The sequence below is a fragment of the Pseudoliparis swirei genome, chromosome 15 (assembly GCF_029220125.1).
Source record: "Pseudoliparis swirei isolate HS2019 ecotype Mariana Trench chromosome 15, NWPU_hadal_v1, whole genome shotgun sequence".
Classification (NCBI taxonomy): domain Eukaryota; kingdom Metazoa; phylum Chordata; class Actinopteri; order Perciformes; family Liparidae; genus Pseudoliparis; species Pseudoliparis swirei.
In genome coordinates, this window is record NC_079402.1 from 19,219,403 (window position 1) to 19,241,878 (window position 22,476).

Consider the following 22,476-nt stretch of genomic DNA (forward strand, 5'->3'; position numbering starts at 1 on the left):
TTCCTTTATTAGTCCCACAGTGGGGACGTTTCAGGATAACAGTGATATTTAATTTAATATCTCGTTTCACACCAAAGTAAGAAGACAACGAGACGCTTCATAAATACATCTTCACTTAGCTTAAGTGTCATCCCCCCCCCCCCTCCCCCGACTTGTTATCTGACTTGTCATCAGTTTCCACTCTGCTCTGATTCACACCCTTCGCCTCTCTTCAGATCTACAAGATACGATTGATCACAGTCTGTCAATGACAGATGGATTAGCGGCCGCGCTCCCGTCGAACCCGCACCGACGATGCTTTACCCTGGAATGTGTCCTTGTGTGTGTGTGTGTGTGTGCGCGTGTGCGCTGAGGATTCGGGGTTCCTCTGATCCTCCCCGGGTCTTTTGAAGCGAGGGTCTGCTCTGCGTCGCGGCTCCTTTCGCGACACGAGGGAAATTCTCGCCACCGTCGGCTTCCCATTAAGCCCGTAAGGCGATATGTACGTGGTCAGCCCGGCGTCTGATGTGTGCATCTGTATTTCCACATCAACGAGGTCCGCTACTTACAGTCACGGAGCTTTAATCCCAAGGCCGGGGAGATGCTGACTGTGTTAAAATGAAGCCGAGATGCTACCAGCAGAGTTCCGGCTCACGTTAGCAGCTCCGTCCTGCTGTTTATTGGACAAAAGGGGCGTTTACGCTGTGCCATGTGTGTGAATGGGTGAAGGACGCGAAGGGGTTGAAGTGCTTTGAGCGGTCAGAAGTCCAGAGAAGGGAATATATAGATATAAGTCCATTTTAAAGTTTAAAAAAAGAAAGAAATCACCTCATGAAACATTTCAGCTGGCAAAATCTGCAGTTGCCGGCGAGAAAATGGAAAGTCTGCTTTTGTTTACTGCCTGTCTGAAATCAAGGCGCCATTGTTTTAGAAATGACTGAGAGTTTTTGCGAGTTGTAAACTTTAAGGAGCTCGAGAGGCACAACAACCGTATCTGAGGGCAGCGCCGCTCTGCAAAACGGACAGCTGTTGTTTTTTCCTGCAAAAAAGGCTTTAAAAAAAGGTCCTTGAACCTCTTTCCATCCAGATCACAACCGCGGGGTGAGAATGAGTCACCAGGATCTATTGGAAATGGGTCAAAAGTTTTAGGTTACATGCATCTGGGTTAAGAAATGCACTATTTTGGGCTTTTGACTCCCATTCAAACTGATAAGAAAAGGCCCCTTCCTCTCCACGCTGCCTTCAAGTGCTCCGGCCTATCGGCTTCTCTTCCTGTTCGAGTCCTCATATGGAACTCATTTGTTCTCCCCGTGTGAGCGAATACAAACAGTCGGTTAGCTGGTCATCCAGACAGCGATCTGTTCACTCACATATGTATTATTGATTGAAGAAGGATGGGACAGGATGCGTGTGTGTGTGTGTGTGTGTGTGTTATTGCGCAAACTTAAAGGAAACTTTATGTACAAACTAATTACAGAAAATAGGAATGCATTAGATCCTTTAGAAGTACACACTAGTCATGTATTTTTGTATTTTCTTTAAACACATTTGTTAAAATAACAAGTCCTATATTATGTTCAAAATGATGCAGTGTACTTTATTTCAGTGGTGGAGCACGTACTCATAGGAGCTATTCCACAGTTACATGTTACATGTAAAAGTATTTGCATCAAAATATATTTCACAAAAGTGCTCGCCGTGCAGAATTTCATAACACTATATATTATATTATAGGATTATAATAATGATGATCGTTTATCACTTTCATGGTGCAGCCGGTAAAGATGGAGCTCATTTTAAATATTAAATACTGGTAGCCATCTATAATACGTCATTACTTATTTATTTATTCATATTTTGCATTATTTACCTGCATCTGCAAAGTAACTAAAGGTATCAAACACATGACGACTGCAACTAGTGAAGTAGAATACAATGGAAATACACCATTAAAGCACAAGTACTCTACATTTAAGAAAAGTACTTGAGTAAATGTACTTAGTTACTTTACACTGCTGCTTTAAAGTAACATAAAGATCCCACTAGTTGTAATACATATTAAAATAGCAATAAAGCACTTTTACTGTTTTATGAGGTCTTTTTAAGTACACAAAATAACACATAACTGTAGTTCTGTGGCATGAAGTACATTTAATGTACTTTGAGGAATACTTATATGAACTATGTGATGTAATATCTGAATAAATATGGACCTAGTCCACTTGTATGATTCAAATAACAATATGCTTATTTATCGAAGTCAACTCAAAGGTGGGTAGTTTAGGTTCACGTGTTTTTTTGTAAATTATATGAAAATGCAATGAAACCCCCGAGTGAGAAAGTGAGAGACGCCGAGCGAGAGGAGGGACGCTCTGCAGCTCCAGCTCTTGTTATTTTAACCCAGATTCAGCTGAAATATGGACACCATGTGGACGCTCTCTCAAGTAGCGGGGCTCCGGTGTTCTGGGGGGGGGGGGGGGGTTGGGGTCCCGGCCAATCAGAGGAGACGTGGGGAGGGTCCCGGAGTCAGGAGTCCGAGAAAGAGAGAGAGAGACACATTAAAAGCGTGTGAGCAGAGGAGGAGAGTCAGGGCAGAGGAGCCACATCTCCGGGAGAGCTGGACGACCCAAAGACAAATGGAGACAGGTGGGACTGCTGTTAGAGTTATTTTAAACATCCGGTACGGTAATTTACCCCCTTTTTTAAACCACTGTGCGGTGAGTCACTCATTCATACTTAACCGTCTGCTGATGAGACGAGAGTGTTACGCGTTATGGTCTGAATCAGAAGCTGCAGGATGCTGAGCAGATGTGCAGACGTGTTCGTAAAGACCTCTACAGCTGCGGTGGGAGTGATTATTCTGTCCTTTGGCAAAAGAGCCATGAAATAATACAAAATCAGATAAATGCCCAAAGTAAGAAATCGTGCTTTTTGCTTCTATTTGACATCCTAACCATGTTTTTTTAAGCAGAGACAAAAACAAAAGAGTGACCGGCCGAGCGTCTGTGGTCCTGCGCGACCGACCGGCTTCCCTCTCAGGAGCTGCAGGCGCTTCTCATTCGAAATAGATCCTCACAGACGATAAGCCCTCCCTTTGTGTTTGAAATTGCTCTTCTCGTTATGTCACTCGAGGCAAGAGGCTGGACGATGCGAGGGAAATACTGAGAAACGAAGGAAGGAGAAGCATCTGGCGGTCGTAGAAGCGTTATCGTGAACTCTCCTTGAGCTCTGGAGTAACGCTCTGTCGCGGCCGGGGCTCGTACGGAGACGTGGAGATTGTCGATTATTTCCGGGCCGGCGGCGGCGTGGAGAGGCGCTTCCTGCTGTGCCGTTGCTGTGATGAGAGAGAAAAAATGCCGAGTGGACACTTTGAACGGGAGTCGAAGTCGCAGCCGAACGGGGACGGAAATATCCGAACGACTGTTTGATGGAGGGTCTTGGGGTTCGGTGCAGACATTCATGATCCCCAGAGGTTGAATCCTAAAGATTTCGGGGATCCCCGGCCTTTTCCTGAACAGTCTTCCTATCAGATGGATTGGCATGACGTGTGGGCAGATATTCATGGTCCCCAGAGTTCTTAAGCCCAATGACTTCCTCCTGACTACATGCTACAATCCGGTGTTGACAAATCAATGCTAGAGGACTCCGGAGCGGACATTCATTTCCCCCTGAGGATGAACTGTAATAACGTTGATGATCCCCTTGCTTTTCTTCAGGCCCATCTTTACCTTCGCATTGAAAATGCGGAAGGTTATGTTTTGATCGCCGTGTATTCATATATTTATTTATTTATTTGTATGCGTGTTATTCGCGTAACAAAAAAAGTTGTAAACCGAATCGCATGAAATTTGGTGGGATGATTGGTTATTATCCGGGGACCATTTGATTAGACTTTGGGATCGATCGGGTCAAAGGTCAAGGTCAAGGTCATGAAAAGGTCAACATCTTCTTTTTACCATAGCACGGTCAATTTTTATCCAATTGGCATGCAACTAATGCCAAAATGTTCATAATTCAATGCCCAATCTTGTGATATGCGAAGGTATGCGCTCTACCGAGTGCCCATTCTAGTTTCAAATACTTTGGTTTATGACCAAATACCTGAAGATATCAGCATGCTAACGCGCCATGGTAGACCTATCTTCCCAACAGCAGCATGGTAGCATTGGCACTGTCTGAACCCCGACATCAGCACACAGACTATTGCTGAAGTCTTTTCATGTGAACGGTCTTTACCAGACCATTAATTAGTTAATCCAGAATGTAACGTTGACCCTCTGGAGGAGACCGGGGGTCCAGCTCCGGAGAGGTTTTCCCTCCCGCTCACTCTTTGTGGGGAGCGCGTGTCGGCGTGTTGGCCGGCGTGTGGATCACGCATGTGGATCAGCATCTGAGGGTCAACGGGGTGGTGGCTTCAGTCTGAAGCTCGTAAACTCTTCTGCGTATGTAAACCGAGCCCCAAATAATGCCCAAATCCAGGGTCAGGGAGCATAGAGGACATCATAAATCCGCCTCGAGCCTCACATACATGGGCTACCAATCTTTGCTCTATCTTTGGAAACCTTCTGTTCTTGAAACCGATCCGTTGTGACACAGTGGCTACATTAATGGATCCAGACGTGCCCAGGCTTGTTCCACTAACCCACATTCGGGCTCTGGACAGAGTGAGACCCGCGAGCAGGCGCTGTGTAACCAACGGGCACGTAATGCAGACGCAGGGCAGCCAGGCGAGGTCAAAGGTTAAGGGTCCAGGCCTTCAAAGCTCCGTATATCTCCCCCCCCCCCCCAGCTGGTTCACATTGTTTCAGCTCCAAAGGGTTTTTCCAACAGTGACGAGCGGCCGGCGGGGGAGTTTAAAAACAGTCCAGCCAGTGAGAAGGAGCCTGCATCTGTTCACGGTGAGGCAACGAGAACACATCGTGATTCACAGAATTCATTTTTGGTTTCAAGTCCGCAGAGACAGCTGTCTGCGCCTGCTCTTATGATGTCATCTGTTTTACACAGTCCAAAACGCACTCCACACACACACACACACACACACACACACCGCCCCGTGCTGTAAGAAACCGCAGATCAGGGGTGGAAAGAGAACAGTCGTCGATATCTCTCGCACACACTCTCTGCTGGGATGTGACCACAAAAGGGGCGGGGCCGCGACCCTCGCCATGAGGGAAACCTCGCGGGCGGTCACACGTGTCAACAGCCCCCGAACCCCCGCGGATCCCTCTGCCAAAAGCGCTGCTTGGGTAAATGACCAACGGACTCGGGAGAACAGGAAGAATAGAAGCGTCCGTCAGCTCGGGGCCCAGAGCTGCGTCACAGCACCGACACGGAGGCCGGATGAAGGCTTTCCAACGTCTGTGTTTCCATGAGAAATCTCAAACGTTTCATAACTTAAACAAGAAGCAGAGTTTAAATCTCCCGAGGGCCTCGGATGGAGATGATGAAGAGGGTCTCTGTTCATCGTGCGTCTTCTCGAGGGAATAAGAACATAAATACTTCATACAAGGTGTGAAAACGGGGCTCATAATTTAGATGTAATTTACGTAGTTGTGAAATAGGCAAGACACTTACGTCACACTTACGTCAATGGGCACTTTTAAAAAATATAAAGCAGGTCCAGGCGGTGCTCTTACGAGTGTCTTGTGTCGTGTTACCATGTGACACCATGTCGCCACGTGCAGCATCATCCCGTTGGCGTTCCTGAGCAGCGCAGCGGGGTCGATGTCACGGAGGTTATCGGCCGGCGGCTGACCCCGGGTCAGCCGAGCGGGCCGCTTGATGAGAGGCCCGGCGGCTTGTTTTTTCCTGTCGGTCTGCGTCCTTTTCTCTCGTTTCAACCCTCCCCACCTTCACCTCCACCTCCACGATGTTTTTCTAGTTTTCATCTCCGCCTCCTCTGTCACGAAGGGAGTAGCGGAACACGACAACCCCGATCGCAAATCCTTTCACGTCAACACGGCGAACACTTCAAACAAACGCGATCCCCACACGACTCATTAAAGCCTCTCCTCTTCGGAGCCCTTCCTCCTCTCCCCACCGCTCCTCCGACCTCATTCTGCTCTGGAGAAACTGGAGAGCTGCACTTCTTCAAATAAAACAAAAATGACTGAGAGCTTCTTTTTTTTTGTACATGCAATTACGTCTTTTTCTTCTTCTTCTTATACACGCAATTAAAGCCCTCCCCCTTGTTGTTCCGTGTCCCTGTTTTATCTCTTAGGTGTGTCTGATGTGACGCCAGCGGGCTGGCTCAGGGAACGCAGCCTCAATACGATGTAGACGCCAGAAAACCAGACGGAACAAGAGTCTGAAGACCGAGCCGACGGAAGGAGGTTCGACTTCACAGGAGGAGGAGGAACAGCTGTGGCCGAACGACACCGGCAGGAGATAAGAAGTGAAAAGGAGAGCAGACGACGGGAGAGGGGTGGGGGAAAGAGAAAGGAAGGAGCAGCCTGTGAATCATTGACGTGAACCTTTGACATCGCGCCCGCCGGCTCTCTCCGGGTCTCTTCGGAGGCTCCAGCCCGCCCGGCCGCCATGTGCCACGTCATCGTCACCTGCCGCTCCATGCTGTGGACGCTGCTGAGCATCGTGGCCGCGTTCGGGGAGCTCATCGCCTTCATGAGCACCGACTGGCTGGTGGGATTCCCCCGCACTCCGGACGCCGTCTTCAGCCCCCACGGGGCCACGGCGGCCGGCGAGGCTTACAGGCCCACGCTGGGCATCTACGGCCGCTGCATCAGACTGCCCCACCTGAAGCGCGGGATTCTGTGCGGACCGTACGCCGTACACTTTGGGGAGATCGCCAGCGGGTTCTGGCAGGCCACGTCCATCTTCCTGGCGGCGGGGATCCTGCTGCTGTGCGCCGTGGCGTTCATCTCCGTCTTCACCATGTGCTTCCAGAGCATCATGAAGAAGAGCATCTTCAACGTGTGCGGACTGCTGCAAGGGATCGCAGGTGAGCCCCGATCTCATGATTACTGTCACTCGGTTGTGTTAAACCAGAAATGAGGTACACTACCGTTCAAAAGTTTGGGGTCACGAAGAAATGTCTTTATATTTAAAAGAAAAGCACTGTTTTTTCAATAAAGATAACATTAATCAAAAATACCCACTATACATTGTTAATGTGGTAAATGACTATTCTAGGTGGAAACGTCTGGTTTCTAATTAAATATCTCCAGAGGTGTATAGAGGCCCATTTCCATCAACTATCACTCCAGTGTTCTAATGGTACATTGTGTTTGATAATCGCCTTAGAATACTAATGTCTGATTAGAAAACCCTTGTGCAATTATGTTAGCACAGCTGAAAACAGTTATGCTGGTGATATAAGCTATACAACTGGCCTTCCTTTGAGCTTGAAGTTTGAAGAACACAATTAATACTTCAAATATTAATCATTATTTCTAACCTCATCAATGTCTTGACTATATTTTCTATTAAATTTTCAATTCATTTGATAAATAAAAGTGAGTTTTCATGGAAGACACGAAATTGTCTGGATGACCCCAAACTTTTGAACGGTAGTGTATGTGTCTCAGGTACTTCATCAGGTACTTCATCAGAACTGCTGGTCAGAGGGTCAAACTGCTTCAGAAATGACGTGTTTTCTGTCCGCTCTGATCTAAAGAGACTCTCAGAGCCGGCCCGTCTAACCTTTCATTGTCTCTTCATTCGCGGGGCGTCCACCGTTCATCGCGGTTCGCTATAAGTTATACTTTCGGCTTAACGCGTCTATTACGGGGCGCCACAACTCCCATCGCCACAGCGATGTGTTTGATTCTCACAGCGCCCCGTGTGAACTTTTCCCCCCGAGGCGGTTCAGACCTTGGGTTGCGACTGCCACCCAAATATTTACTCTCCAGCCAGTCAGCTGGAGCTTTTCCCGACTCTCGATTGGCCCGAATAAGAAAACGAGCTGAACGCGCGTGCGTATCTGCGTTTGTGTGTGAAGGGTGTGTGTGTGTGTGTGTGTGTGTTTGTGAGTCGGAGGCCTACTCTCAGGCCACTTTAACTCGGTGTGGTGAGTTACGGAAGGGAGGAGGCCATGAGATCATGCTCGCTGAACCTCCTAGCCGACTGCAGCTCTGTGGTGGTGGTGATGGTCGTGGGGGTGGTGGTGAGGGTGGGGGTGGTGGTGGTGGGGGTTTGGCCGTCCTCCCACAACAGTTGTTTATTTGGTGCAGGCCCAAACAGAAAAAGGTGGGCGTGTGGTGAAGGACGTGCCGAGCTGTAAACTCAGCCCTGTGACCCTGAGAGAGAGAGAGAGAGAGAGAGAGAGAGAGAGAGAATCACCATCGTCTACCGGAAGGCTCTCTCTCTCTCTCTCTCTCTCTCTCTCTCTCTCTGGTCCATAAGTCTGGAACAATTTAAAGTGAAAGATTATTCAGGACTCAGGATGTTATTTCTTTTATTCTGTTATATTTTCTTCACATGTCGGACTGTCAGTGAGATTAATCCATGTCAGTTGGACGTTCGGGTTTCAGACGATATGAATGTGTGACTTACCCTTTTCTTATCTCTGGGCGTTCGGTATTTGTGGGCGATGTCGCAATTCAACGAGCAGCGTTGTTATACGATGTCGTTGTCATGCAGAACAGTACGTCGACGTCATATAAAAACCAAAGGATCGCTGAAAATGCTAAAACTCTGTTTTTAATCTGACTGGTTTGGAAAGAAGAACCACGTGGATGCATCAGAAATTGCACTTGATGGATACACACATTACAAATATAATATATTATAACATAATAGCATATAATATTTCATTCCATGTAATTTTTTGGCAACAGTTATTTTGTGAAATACTTCATTTATAAAAGAGAACATGATTAACTGCTCACCACAAGAAATATTGTGACTTATTTATTGACCATAAATAAAGAGCTGAGAGTCTCACCTCAGTAATGAAAGTGGGAAAATGCACGTCCCCTCATTGTGAGGACGAAGAGGAAGAGGAAGAGGAACAAGGGGGCGAGAGGAGCTTCAAACAGACGGCGAGGAGGCAGGAGGTCTTCCCTCTGCCGATGACCTTTTACTCCTTTCCACCGCAGGAAGAGAGAAGACGGAGAACCTCACATCTCACGGTGTTCACCTCGTTCCAAAACCACTGACTATGTTTAAATCCAGTTTAAACATTCCTGTTTACACCAAACATTCCTGTTTACACTGGCATTTGGTTAAATGACATAGTCTATGGCCTGCGTTTGATCTTTTAATTTTGTGTATTTGTTTTATTGTGTTTTTTATTGCGCCATCTTTTACTGTGTATTTTACTTTGCTCTTTTATCCGTTGAAATATCTTTCGAAAAAGTAACGTTTCAAAAACATTTTAATCTCCTCTCTAATCCGAGTATCGCTTTTTCAAATGACGTCACCGAGCTGGCAGATTCCACGCTACGATTGGCCAGTTTGCTTTCTGGAGGGCGGGACTTGGTGAAGTCCAAAGAACGCTCCTGAAAACCCGAATAACATCAGCATTTCCGAAAAAGTTGAATACTATCGTGCATTTAACCCTCCTGTTACCTTTAGGGTCAATTTGACCCCATTCAATGTTTAATGTCGGTGTTCTTTGGGGTCAATTTGACCCCAGGCTGTTTTTCACTGTGTCAAACATAGAAGAAATATCAACTTTTTTATATATTTAAAGGGCTATTTAGGTAGTCAACAAACAAACATAAAGTACCTCACACTTAAACTTGGGAAACAATATTAATTCTAATAATTTTCTGGAGGTTTTAATTGCTGGGGTCAAATTGACCCCGAGGGTAAAATATGTTAGTAAATGTGAAGGTAACAGGAGGGTTAAATCAATCAATCGGTGAGTCGTTGCCTGTGAGTGACATCATCACTCTCACCGATATCCCCCCCCCCCCCGCTAATCACCGTTTCCACTCCTCGTGCCGACCCCTCCGGTGATGAGAAAACTGAAGCCAGACTGCAGATGTTTGGAGGGAAGTGATTGACCTCAGATGGGAAGATTGTGGCGGCGGTGCCAGCGACGGTCACGTCATTCCACCGGAGCCTCCAAAGCCCATTAACCCTAATCTTCACTCCAACTGATGTCACTTGTACTTTTTACTCTTTTCTCCCCCCCGTGACTCCCTCGCATGTCATTAGACTCGTCTCGGCTTCAGGTGAACCCGTTCCCTCTGCCTCACGGAACCGAACGGCTAAAACAGACGGGCCCTCCGTCGAGGGGCCGCGCGTTGCGACATTTCCAGAGCGCCCCCTGAAGGCTTCTCGGGGACGACTCGTAAGCGAAGTCTCCGTCCGTCCTCGCTCGGCGTCGCTCGCGTTTAAACTTCAGCCCCCCCCCCCGCCCCAAAAAAAGGATTAAGAGACAAGAAGGCAAACGAACTCGGCCGTAAAGCTGTCCGAGACTTTCGTTGCCGACGGCGGCGAATTATTTTACTACCCCGTCATAAACTTTCCCTCCAGCCATGAGTCACAGAGCTCTGAGCGATGGCCGTGACTCAGCGGGAGGAAAACAATTACAAAGCGTTCTACGGGAACACGAGCAGCGTCACGGCGTCACGGCGATCCTGACATGAGATTAAAGACGTGTGACGCAGAAGAGTGACACACGACTGCTGGCTCACTGATACTAGGATTCCAATCCGTTTAATGGCGTTTCCTGGATATCTGTGTTTACGGCGAGGTGTGGCTGCTTCAAAATAACTAACGGAGAGCAAATGGGCGACGATAGGGAACACTTGTTGTTTCTTTTCACATTTAACTGAGTTAAGAGTTCATTGCGATAGTTGGAACAGTGGAAAGACGAGCCGAGTCTTTGTTTCCATGACCGTGTTAAAATGAGTCTGGAGTGTGGTGTCTTCGAGGAGAGCAGATTCACGCTTTGTACGTTAATACGGTATTATAATAAATCCCTGTTGCTTTTATTCGTGATGTATTCCCTCCCGCTCAAAGAGTCGGCGGGGACCAAAAACGGAGCCAAAAGAGGGAGAATAAAGTTCATCAGGGACAGAAATCCGACTAATTTAATTATGCTTTTGCGAATGAAATACATAACTGGTGACTAACGTTAGTCAAAACTTGCCAAAAAAGTGTATTATCGCTGCTTTAAAGCTTAACGCGTAATACCAGCTTTAAAGCTCAGAGTTAAGGTCTGATCTGATGCTAAAGTCCAAACTTTCCACAACTGAAACGTCTACTTATGTCTATTTATAAGCTAGAACCCTTTACTGAAATATAAGTCTACGGTTTAAAATGTTACCCATGTAAAAAAACAGGTATTACCAGGAGAATAAGATATAAAAAAATCAAAATAAGTTGTTTATCCTCCGTCAGGGTTAGGGTCTTTACCTTCATTTGGAGGCACCTGGTGAGACCTCCACCTTTTGAGTTGGACGTGTGAACAGGTGACTTTGTTTACCACGACATCTTCAGAGGGCGACGGCACGTCAGCGCCGCGTTTTACAGCTCGGTGCAATAAAAAGTCCATGAATGCGGCTCCAAGGGCGAAATGAGGACGAAGAGCCACATTAAAGTCGAGCTTCGAGCTAATCGTTAACCGGCCCTCAGCAGACACTTCATCAGACACACCTGGCTGCACGGGGCCACATCGCGGGGAACACGACATCTTAGGAAACACCTGCTGATGTGACCTCGTGCTGTCGGACCGACGTCCATCTGAAACGGAACTTTGTCGTTATTGTTCTGGTTTGAGTCGATAACAAACTGCAAAACTGTTTGTTTCCAATTCCAACTGTAAGTGAACATGTTTTAGTATTTAATGCAGATATGACATCAGAGGGTCAGTGAGTGAAGTCATGAGACCGCCTGTGTCTGCAAATGCAAAACAAAAGTCGAACCGTGAAGTAAAAATGGAGTAATTAGTGAATCCACGATGTTTTGACATTGTTTTGACAATAGATGAAGTCGTTTTTTGGATGCAGACCAAACATCGGACGGCTCCAGCTCCGGAAATGTGACGATTTCCTGCTTTTCCTTCTTTTAACACCGTCGTCAATTAAATATATTTGACTTTTGGAGTGTTGGTTGGACAAAAAAAAGATTGCTTTATTGACCCCAAATGATTATCAATATAATTAAAAGAGAAAATAGTTGCCGGTATTTTACTTTGCCCTCTCGCTGTCTCTTCCCCTCGTTTATTTGTGTTCCCCTTATTTTCCTGGAAAGGAAAAGGGGCGGTCAGAGTTCTCGGAGCCGAGCGCAGACCTGCTGTGCTGTATTACAGGGTGGAGGCTGTGGGGTTGGAGAGGAGGGGGAGGAAGAGGAGGAGGAGGAGGTTGGTAGCAGAGAGGCATGGTGGGGAACTGACAGTTTGGGAGTTAAGGGAGACGAGAGCCAGTGCAAAGGGAGTAGTGGGGTTGGGAGGGTGGAGCGCAGAGGGATATTAGGTTAGAAGGTCTAGCTTGTAGGGGGGGGGGGTCTTAGGAGGGGGGGGGCTGGGAATCAAAACCATACCTTCAATCCATCACTGGAGCCGGTCTGGACGTCGGGGCAATGCAGCAACATGTGGAAAGAATTTATGACCTAGTTTTCATTTCCTTGTTTAATATGATATTGGGTGCTTTGAGAAGGGAAAGTAAATGGGGGAGAAAAGGGGGAGGAGCAGGGAGAGGGAGAGAGAGAGAGAGAGAGAAGGAGAAACATTTTTCTTTTCTCTATCAAGCAAAGCAGCGAGACCTGAAACGTTGAGACCCAAACTCCCCGTCTGGTTCATTTATTGTCTGTAATAGTATTATTGTACACGTTTCCTGCTGAGCTCTGATTGGTCGAGCCAGCTGACTGACCCACTGAAGAAAGTTGATAAGGAGAGCAGTGTGGCACAGTGGTGGAAGAAGTACTTAGTGTTGTGCACCGACAGATATGCTAGAGAGGTTCAGGTCATTTATGTTCGCTTTCTCTCATTCCAGGCTTCCTGATTGTTTTCACCTGTCATCACACCTGTCTCCTATGCTCATCAGTGTCAGCCCCGCCCCTGATTGGTCCCACCTGTGTCTTGTTACCATGTGCTTAAATTCCCCTGTCTCCCAGTGTTCCTTGTCAGTTCGTCTGGTCTTTTGCCATGATCAGGTCGGGTTATGTTGTGCTCTTGAAAAGTTTTGATCCCTCACTCGTGAGCGCTTTCATTTGTTCACTGCAGAACCGAAAAATAAAGTACTTACAAATACTTTATCTCTGTCTCCCGGTCGTGCAATTGGGTCCTACTTCCTAAGTGTCTGAGATCGTAACAGAACGAACTGACCACATTATGGACCCAGCCGACCCAAGAACGCTTCACGCCGCTCTGTCGGTACAGGGCGTGACGATTTTTCATCACGAGGAAAAACTGGACAAAGTCAGCCGGAAATACAAGAGCTGAGAGGACGCCAGGCGGGGTTCAGGAAGAATTATCTACACAGATGCAACAACTGGTTGCCCAAATGAATAATTTTTCACTCACCAACAAACTGCTCCTCCGGTGACGTCATCCACAGCTGAGAATTTGCCTGTCAATACTCCAGCTGTCGACCCAGGTCAGGCTGTTTCCTCCCCGTTACGGCTGGCTCTTCCGGAGAGATTTTCCGGAGACTCTTCAATTGCAGAGCCTTACTGGTACAGTGTGATCTGCATTTACACCCCATCCCAGCAGCTTTTTATCTGAGCATGGTAAAGTGGCGTTTATTGTGTCTCATTTAACGGGAAGAGCTGCAGCCTGGGCTACTGCAGAATGGTCTAGAGACACCGAACTATGTTACTCATTGGCCGATTTCATAGAGACTATGAGGCGCATTTTGACCACTCATCGCCTGCTACGGAGGCCAGCAGAAGACTGTTTCAAATACGTCAGCTCAACCGTCAGGTGGTTGATTATGCCATCGAGTTTCGTACAGCAGCAGCGGACAGCGGATGGAATGTTCCGGCTCTTCGTGGCGCCTTCATGACAGGACTTTCGAACCGATAAAGGACCAGCTGGCTCCACTGGAGACACCCGGGATCTGGAATCCTCATCGCTGTGGCCATCCGGATCGATAACCGTCTTCGAAAGAGAGGGAGCGTCGGCAACCGAGATGTTATTCCCAGCTTCCAGAATTCGCCTCGGAGGTCGCGCCAGCGGAGGATTTCAGCTCATGTTACCGGACCATCTGAGGACTACACTTCGAATGACTCCGGTGAACCCATGCAGCTTGGAAGAACCAGGCTTTCTCTGGAGGAGAGGCAGCGCCGTCACGGGAGGGTTGCTGTTTCTACTGCGCCAGCCGGGTCATCAACTCGCTTCATGCCGGGAAAGATCGTGCTCACCAGTCAAAAGGAGGCGCTGGTGAGCAAGTTTCCCAGACTTCCCTCCTCGACCTGTTACTCAGGTAGACATTTGTATTAACAATCAGACCATTGACCAGGGTGTGTTAATAGACTCAGGGGCTGACGAAAGCCTTATAGACTGGGGCCTAGTCAAACAGCTAAAAATAAAAACTGTCCGCTATCTCATCCTGTTAGTGCCAGTGCCTTAGACGGCCGCTTGTTGTTCACAGTTACCCATTGCACTGAGCCCATACAGATTACTATAAATAAGGATCATACCGAGCATGCAATTTCATATTTTTGAGTCGACTCAGCACCCGATTATTTTGGGGTTTCCTTGGTTGAAGATCCACAATCCTCACATAGACTGGCCTTCAGGAAAGTTAAGGAATGGGAGAGGATTGTAAGGGCAGGTGTAAACTTTCGCAACCTGTTAATGCACCAACAGACTCTAGTAGGATCATTATAGATCACCCTGACTATCCTGATCTACACAAGGTACCTTCCTGTTACCATGATTTAAAGAAGCGTTTAACAAGTCTAAAGCCTTGTCGCTACCTCCTCACCGAGATTTTGACTGTCCCATTGATCTCTTACCGAGCCCCATTCCCAAGGGAGACTTTACTCGATTTCGAGACCTGAGAGAACAGCAATGGATGAATACATCTCCTCTTCACTCAAATCAGGGATTATCCGTCCTTCATCGTCTCCAGCCGGAGCGGGATTCTTTGTGGGAAAGAAAGACGGGTCTCTGAGACCTTGCATAGACTACAGTCCACTAAATGACATTACGGTGAAGAACCGCTATCCTCTGCCACTCATGTCATCTGCTTTTGAACTGCTTCAACGGCCAAGATATTCACCAAGTTGGATTTAAGAAATGCATATCACTTGGTTAGAATAAAACAAGGGGATGAGTGGAAGACTGGATTCAACACTCAGAATGGTCACTATGAGTACTTGGTAATGCCTTTTGGACTGTGCAATGCACCGCTGTTTTCAAGCTTTTGTGAATGAGGTTTTGCGGAATTCTTGAATATTTCAGTGTTTGTGTATCTGGATGACATACTGATTTTCTCCCCAGACGCTAAATCTCATGTTAACCATGTCCGCCAAGTTTTGCAGAAACTACTGGATAATCAGCTATATGTCAAGGCAGAGAAGTGCGAGTTCCACACAGAAGAGGTGTCTTTCTTAGGATACATAGTCTCACCTAATCATATCCAAATGGATCCTGCGAAAGTCAGTGCAGTATCCCAGTGGCCCACACCAGACTCCAGGAAAAGGTTCAGCAGTTCCTAGGATTTGCTAACTTCTATAGGAAGTTTATTAGGAATTTCAGTTCTGTTGCTGCTCCTCTACATGTTCTGACTTCTCCTAAGGTTCCTTCAAGTGGACCCCAGGCGGATCTTGCTTTCAAACTTCTCAGAGATAGATTCACATCAGCTCCCATACTCACCATTCCAGATCCCCAGCGCCAGTTTATGGTCGAGGTGGATGCTTCCAATGAGGGAATTGGAGGAGTACTGTCTCAACGTTCTGCAGAAGACAACAAGATGCATCCATGTGCTTACCTGTCGCGGAAGTTGACAACGGCAGAGCGGAATTATGACGTGAAACAAGGAATTGTTAGCTGTAAAAGCTGCCCTCGAGGAATGGAGACACTGGCTGGAGGGTGCAGAGCAACCGTTTTAGTCTGGACAGATCACAAGAATCTAGAATATATAAGAAAGGCTAAGCGTCTCAACTCCCGTCAGGCCAGGTGGACACTTTTCTTTAGTAGATTCAACTTCACACTCTCTTTTCGTCCGGGTCTCAGAATCAAAACCCGATGCTTTGTCTCGTCTTACGATCCCGAACCACTTGCGGTAGAGCCCAAGACCATCCTTCCACTTAACCGGGTGATCGGAGCCTTTTCCTGGCAAGTGGAGTCAGGCGTTAAAGAGGCAAATGTCATGAATCCAGCGCCTAGCGAGTGTCCCAACAATCTGCTGTTTGTTCCTGAGGCTCTTCACTCCAAGGTCATCCACTGGGCTCACTCATCTGTGCTTTCGTGCCATCCGGGAGTAGCAAGAACAATGTTCAGGATTCAACAACGTTTCTGGTGGCCATCCATGAAGAAAAATGTGGCCGAGTATGTAGCGGCTTGTCCGGTGTGTGCGTGTAATAAGACCTCATCTCAAGTTAAGATGGGCTTGCTCCAGCCGCTGCCGATTCCCCATCGTCCTTGGTCACACATTTCGATGGATTTTGTGACAGGATTTCCTCATCCAGAGGCAAGACTACGGTTCTAACAGTGGTTGATCGATTTTCAAAATGGCTCACTTCATCCCATTGACCAAGCTTCCTCTGCCAAAGTCACCGCAGAGGTCATGATGAATCACGTATTCAGGATCCATGGATTCCCTAATGACATTGTTTCCGACAGGGTCCACAATTCATTTCCGCCTTCTGGAAAGAGTTTTGTCGACTCATAGGTGCCACCGTCAGCCTGTCATCAGGATATCACCCTCAGTCAAATGGACAGTCGGAGCGTCTGAACCAAGAACTAGAGACTACGCTCGTTGTCTCGTCTCCCGAACCAGACCACCTGGGTGACCACCTCACATGGGTCGAGGTTGCCCACAATACCCTTCCTCACGGCGGCCACAGGTCTCTCTCCATTCCATTGTGTCAATGGTTTCCAGCCTCCACTTTTCCCTAACAACGAGGAAGAGGTGATGGTTCCATCGGCACATGCCATGATCAGGCGTTGTCGCAGAGTTTGGGCTGGTGCTCGCCAGTCTCTTCTCCAGTTCAGCTCGGATGAAGGCTGTTGCGGACGTTCATCGCAGGGTCGCTCCCTCCTACAGTCCAGGCCAAAGGTTTGGCTCTCTACCAAAGACTTACCACTCCATGTCGCCTCAAAGAAACTGGCTCCGAGATTTGTGGGTCCGTTTCCAGTGTGCAGAGTCATCAACCCGGCGGCACGCTTGCAACTCCCAGGACCTTGAGAGTGCACCCAACGTTTCACGTTAGTAGAATCAAGCCGGTGTGAGAGCACACTTGTTCCGCCTCAAGCCCCTCCACCGCCCCAGTTCTTTGAAGGGGTGACGTTTACAAGGTCCGTAAGCTACTGGAGGTCCGTAATAGGGAGGGCAAGCAATTCCTGGTAGACTGGAAGGGTTACGGTCCTGAGGCTAGAAGCTGGATAGCTGCTTCATTTATCGTAGACAAGACTCTTATCCACGACTTTTACAATCAGCCTGGGCCATCAGGAGTTGGCCCTAGAGAGGTACTGTTGTGCACCGACAGATATGCTAGAGAGGTTCAGGTCATTTATGTTCGCTTTCTCTCATTCCAGGCTTCCTGATTGTTTTCACCTGTCATCACACCTGTCTCCTATGCTCATCACCCCGCCCTGATTGGTCCCACCTGTGTCTTGTTACCATGTGCTTAAATTCCCCTGTCAGTGTTCCTGTTTCGCTGGTCTTTTGCCATGATCAGGTCAGGTTATGTTGTGCTCTTGAAATTTTGATCCCTCACTACGTGCATTTGTGTTCACTGCAGAACCGAAAAATAAAGTACTTACAAATACTTTATCTCTGTCTCACTTAGATAGTAATAATAATAGTAATTCAATATAATACTGTAGAAAATACTACAAGTAAAAGTCCTGAACTCAAACAACTAAAGTACTAATAACGCAGGATGTGTATTATATTATGATTATTGATGCATGTGTTCATCACTTAAAGGAGCTCATTGTCATTACTTTAATTGAATTACTTTATTATTGGATTAGTGAGGTCAAAGAATGCGTCTCGCGGTAATAATTATTGGCTCAACGGTATTGAAGAAATAAAACCGTTAATATAACGGCCCTAGAGGGATCAATAAAGTTTTATCCACAATATTATGACGTCATTTCCTCGTGAACTGTAATTCGTATTCGTAATCTGAATGTGTCCCATACGTTGTGAGGTCTGTGATGGAGAAAGTAGCAGAAGAATGTTGCAGGGGTACTTTCCACAAGCGGGTCACAGCCAGACAGGAAGTGATTCCGTGCTTCCTTCGGAGACGCACGAGGCCTGGGGGGGTCGGCGGGAAAGCCCTGCAGCTCTCTTCCTGTTGTTGCCGGCGGCGGCCATGTGGTGTCAGGATCCGGCCTCTCTCTTTCCGGAGGCCTCGTTGTGATTATCTTTCCTCGCGGTTCATCTCCGCCTGACGGGATGCTCTGAATGCCGAGTCGGCAGGAAATGTTTTCCGTACCAGAGGAGCGGTGCCGGCGGTCCCTCGGAAAAAAACCCGAAGCCCGTTGGATCTCGTGAGGTTCCTGTTGCTGCGTTTTGAGGATGACATCAGCTGACAGGAAGTAAAGATGGAGCGCAGGCTTTAAAATGACTGATCCAGTCGAGTAAGAGCAAAATGCCCAATTAGATATGGGGTCAGGTCTCAATCATTGCAAATGCACACAAAGATTCACAAATGCACGCAGAACGATGACAAAATAAATTCCAATGCACACATAAATAAATTACGATTTGTTTGTTTGCGGATCGCTACGCATTTGTTTCGGGGTTTTTGAGACTCCTCTGTCATTGGGCGATTCGCAAATGCGTTTTTTTTTCTCAACATAAACCTATATGGAGCCAATCAGATGTTGCCCCTCATTTCCAACCAATCACATTTTACAAGATTAAACCCAAGTTTTAATAACTTACAACAACTTCCTTGTTGTTATGACTAGTCATGGGATTGTTTACAGCAGGGGCGTCAGGCTCATCTTCACCGTGGGCCACATCGGCATCATGCCGCCTCTTAAAGGGCCGGTGTAACTGAAGCGGTGTATAAACTACTCCGGAATATATTGTTAAATAACTCTCTTTGCATTTGATTATTGTTTATTCTCGAGTAGAACTACTGTACACAAGAACATTTCTCTTAATATATCCAATTTAATTTGTAACCTTCAAAATAAAAGCACAGGATATAACGGTGATCATGTGTCTTTCAAGCCGCCAGGGGCCGCATAAAATGACGTGGTGGGCCGCATTCGGCCCGCGGGCCTTGTGTTTGACACCTCTGGTTTACAGGGTTCGTACGGTCATGGAAAATCTGGAAAAATCATGGAATTTTAAAATGGTCATTTCCAGGCCTGGAAAAGTCATGGAAAAAACATAAATCATAACAGTTTTGGAAAAGTCATGGAAATGTGTTTTCATCACATAAAAAAAAAAAAAATGAATATGTTTTTTAAAGAAAGACGCTCAAAATATAAGCCGGCGTATACTCTCAATTCGCAAAATGTTCTAAATTGTTCCTGTTTATACCGAGATTTCAGTTTGATCATGGGAATTTGGTTTAAAGTCATGGAAAAGTCCTGGAAATCCATCGGTCAAAATGTGTAAGAACCCTGTGTTTAAAACTGAGGGCGACATCTGATTGGCCAAAAGATAGGTCTATATTGAAAAAAAAGTATTTGTGAGTCTCTCTGTGTGCATTTTCCATTATTGAGACTGATCCGACCCCATAGTTAGACGACAGCTCACGTTTGAATCTGCGTTCAGCAAATATCTCACCTCAAGGTCCCGGAATGAACTTTCACGCTCACCTGTGTGTCGTTTTTTTCGCGCGTGTTGTATTTTTAATATTTCTAATACACTCTCTCGTTTCCCCGCCTCACAGGTCTGTTTCTGATCCTGGGTCTGATGCTGTACCCCGCCGGCTGGGGTTCGGACAAGGTCCAGCTGTACTGCGGCACCGACGCGGCTCCGTACCGGGCCGGGCTCTGCTCCATGGGCTGGGCCTTCTACACCGCCATGGGCGGCACCGTGCTCACCTTCCTGTGCGCCGTCTTCTCCGCGCAGGCCGAGATCGCCACGTCCAGCGACAAGGTCCAGGAGGAGATCGAGGAGGGGAAGAGCCTCATCTGCCTCCTCTGAGGCACCCAGGTACTTTGGCCCTGACGTGGGGAAAAGAAGAAGAAGAAGATGAAGAAGAAGGAGAAGAAGAAGAAGAAGAAGAAGAAGAAGAAGAGACACCTGTCTTCTGTCTTTAATAAGGCTGGCCTGTGAAATGGAGGCCCCTGCATTGTTTACCACTAAAACCGACTCTTTGTTTGTCTCTGTTCTCTGTTTACGTGGGAGAAGTCCACGAGTGCCAAGTTTTCTTTTCTTCTCGGCGTGCGTCTTTGTCCTCGTGTTCGTCGAGCATGTGGGACGCCCAGTCTGTCGCCACATGTTCTGTAAATAAGTGTGATTTATATATATGTGTGTGTGTGTGTTGTACATAGCGATTGATCGCAGAATGATTGGCTGATGATGATGTCACTCTTGCCTCGAGAAAACAAAGAAAAGAAGAAAAAAGTACACTGATGTTGAGTTTTTGTTGTTGCCGCCAGACCAACGAGCAGCAGACCTGTTGCCTGTCTGCCACGTGTGAGCGTCAACTCACCAAGGGAACCACTACTCGGAATGAACTCCAGCTCAGAGCGGGCCGCCCCCTTTTTAAAGCTTCCAGAATGGACTGTTGTCCGCAGACTTTTTAAAATGTATCGACGGAGGAAATGATCATGCACAATGAAGTGAGCTTAAGCCCCCGTGCACAGGGGTCTCTGGGTCTGGTCCCCCCCCCCCTCGTCCATCCAGACCTCCGGTATTCTGTGCACAGAGTCGTGGACGTGCACGAGGAAGAGGACGTGGCGGGTGGAAGTGACGCCTGGTGTCAGGAAGTGTGTCGAGTCGTAGAGAGATTCTGCCAAAACGAATAAAGAGAACGGAGAAAAGAAAGTATGGTTTCAGTTCTTTACAGAGTGGAAGCGTTAACTGTGTGAGGAGGAGGAGGAGGAGGAGGAGGAAGAGGAGGAGGAGGAGGAGCAGCCAGCTTGGTGCTGAGACCTTGGTTTGGCCCTTGAGGTGGGGGTGGGTACTTTTTCCAGCCAGCGGGTGATCAGATTTTCCACTGATGCAGAACTGAACTCTGCATGTGTGTGTGTGTGTCGCTCTCTCTCTCTCTCTCTCTCCCCTCCCTCTGTGTGTGTGTACGCTAAATCAAAGTATCCTCAAACACATTCTCATGATATTCCTACGACAGTCCAGCAGCTCGTTTCATTTGCACGTTTTGAGTCTTTTCAAAATAAAGTTCCGTCTTCACAGGAAGCAACTCGAGGCACAAACCTGCTTTAGTAAGGTTTAGGAAAAAGAGTTTGTAGTTTAGGAAAAAAACTAAATCATCGTTTTGAAGTACAGAAGACAAGTTATTTTCATTTGACCAGTTTAGTTACTTCACAAATTTAAAATCGACACAAATAAGCACATGATAAGCACATTGTTATTTATTGACTATATTATTGAGTACCCTTAAAAATGTGTATTTGTTCATTGAAGGAAAAAAAGAAAATCCCCAAATTAGTACAAATTAGTGTTTCAGAACCTTGTTTCTTCTTCTTCTCTCCCATTAATTATCTCACGACCCTTCAGATTTATCTGGTGACCCTTTGGAGGGGTATGACCCCAAGATTGGGAACCACTGGACTAAACTAACTGATACACAAAGGTGAGCTTGATGCTTGAAAGGAGCAAAGAGCAACGTCTTCAGTGATGAAGACTAGATGGTTATTCATGGTTCATTCTCTCACCTCTGACAAACAGCTGTTGGATGATGCTGCATTCAAGTCAAATGGGACAAATGACTAAGGTTAAGGAAGCAAAAATACTGCGAGCTGCCATGGTTACATTATAAACATTAGATTAAGTGAATTGAAATAACATGTCTGTATTATTTAGTAAGATATCACCTCTAATACTGTTGGATGTTATAGTTACAATAACTCTTAAATGAGATGAATGCAGCATTTATATTAATTGGATTCGGAAAACTCGCTGTAACCGAATATTCATGATGTCCGTGAATAGATAGATAGACAGATAGATAGATAAAGAAATGCACAATATATACAAATAATAGAATAGAATAATAGGTAAAAGGCACAATATATATACAAAGCAGTCTAAACTAAAGTATTAATAATCTGATCATTGGGAGTCGAGTTTATGGCAAACATGTCCAATAAATGATCCCTCTTTTAGCTCTGGATTTGGTCTCCACCAAGGGAAATATGTGTCTCTTTAGCTGCTAAATCCAGGCTTCAACCTCCGGTTCTAAAAAGTGCTTAAAGCTGCATTCTCTCTACTGTCCACCAGAGGGCGACTCCTCTGGTTGTATGACAGTCTATATTAATTA

At 46.7% G+C, this 22,476-nt stretch overlaps 1 protein-coding gene across 3 annotated transcripts in view; it reads left to right on the forward strand.

The window, feature by feature from the left end:
• The window catches only part of lhfpl2a (LHFPL tetraspan subfamily member 2a), a 41,320-nt gene extending 20,297 nt beyond the window's left edge, over nucleotides 1-21,023 (forward strand). Inside the window, exons 1-3 of one of the 3 annotated variants that reach the window (XM_056433251.1) lie at nucleotides 2,560-2,625; nucleotides 6,200-6,937; nucleotides 19,921-21,023. In XM_056433251.1, coding sequence (XP_056289226.1) covers nucleotides 6,517-6,937; nucleotides 19,921-20,177 — 678 coding nt within the window. In that variant the 5' untranslated portion in view covers nucleotides 2,560-2,625; nucleotides 6,200-6,516 and the 3' untranslated portion in view covers nucleotides 20,178-21,023. Of the gene's footprint in view, nucleotides 1-2,559; nucleotides 2,626-4,809; nucleotides 4,878-6,199; nucleotides 6,938-19,920 lie in introns of those variants that run through there. The other 2 variants (XM_056433253.1, XM_056433252.1) reach the window with 2 other exon arrangements.
• The last annotated feature ends 1,453 nt before the right edge of the window (nucleotides 21,024-22,476 follow it).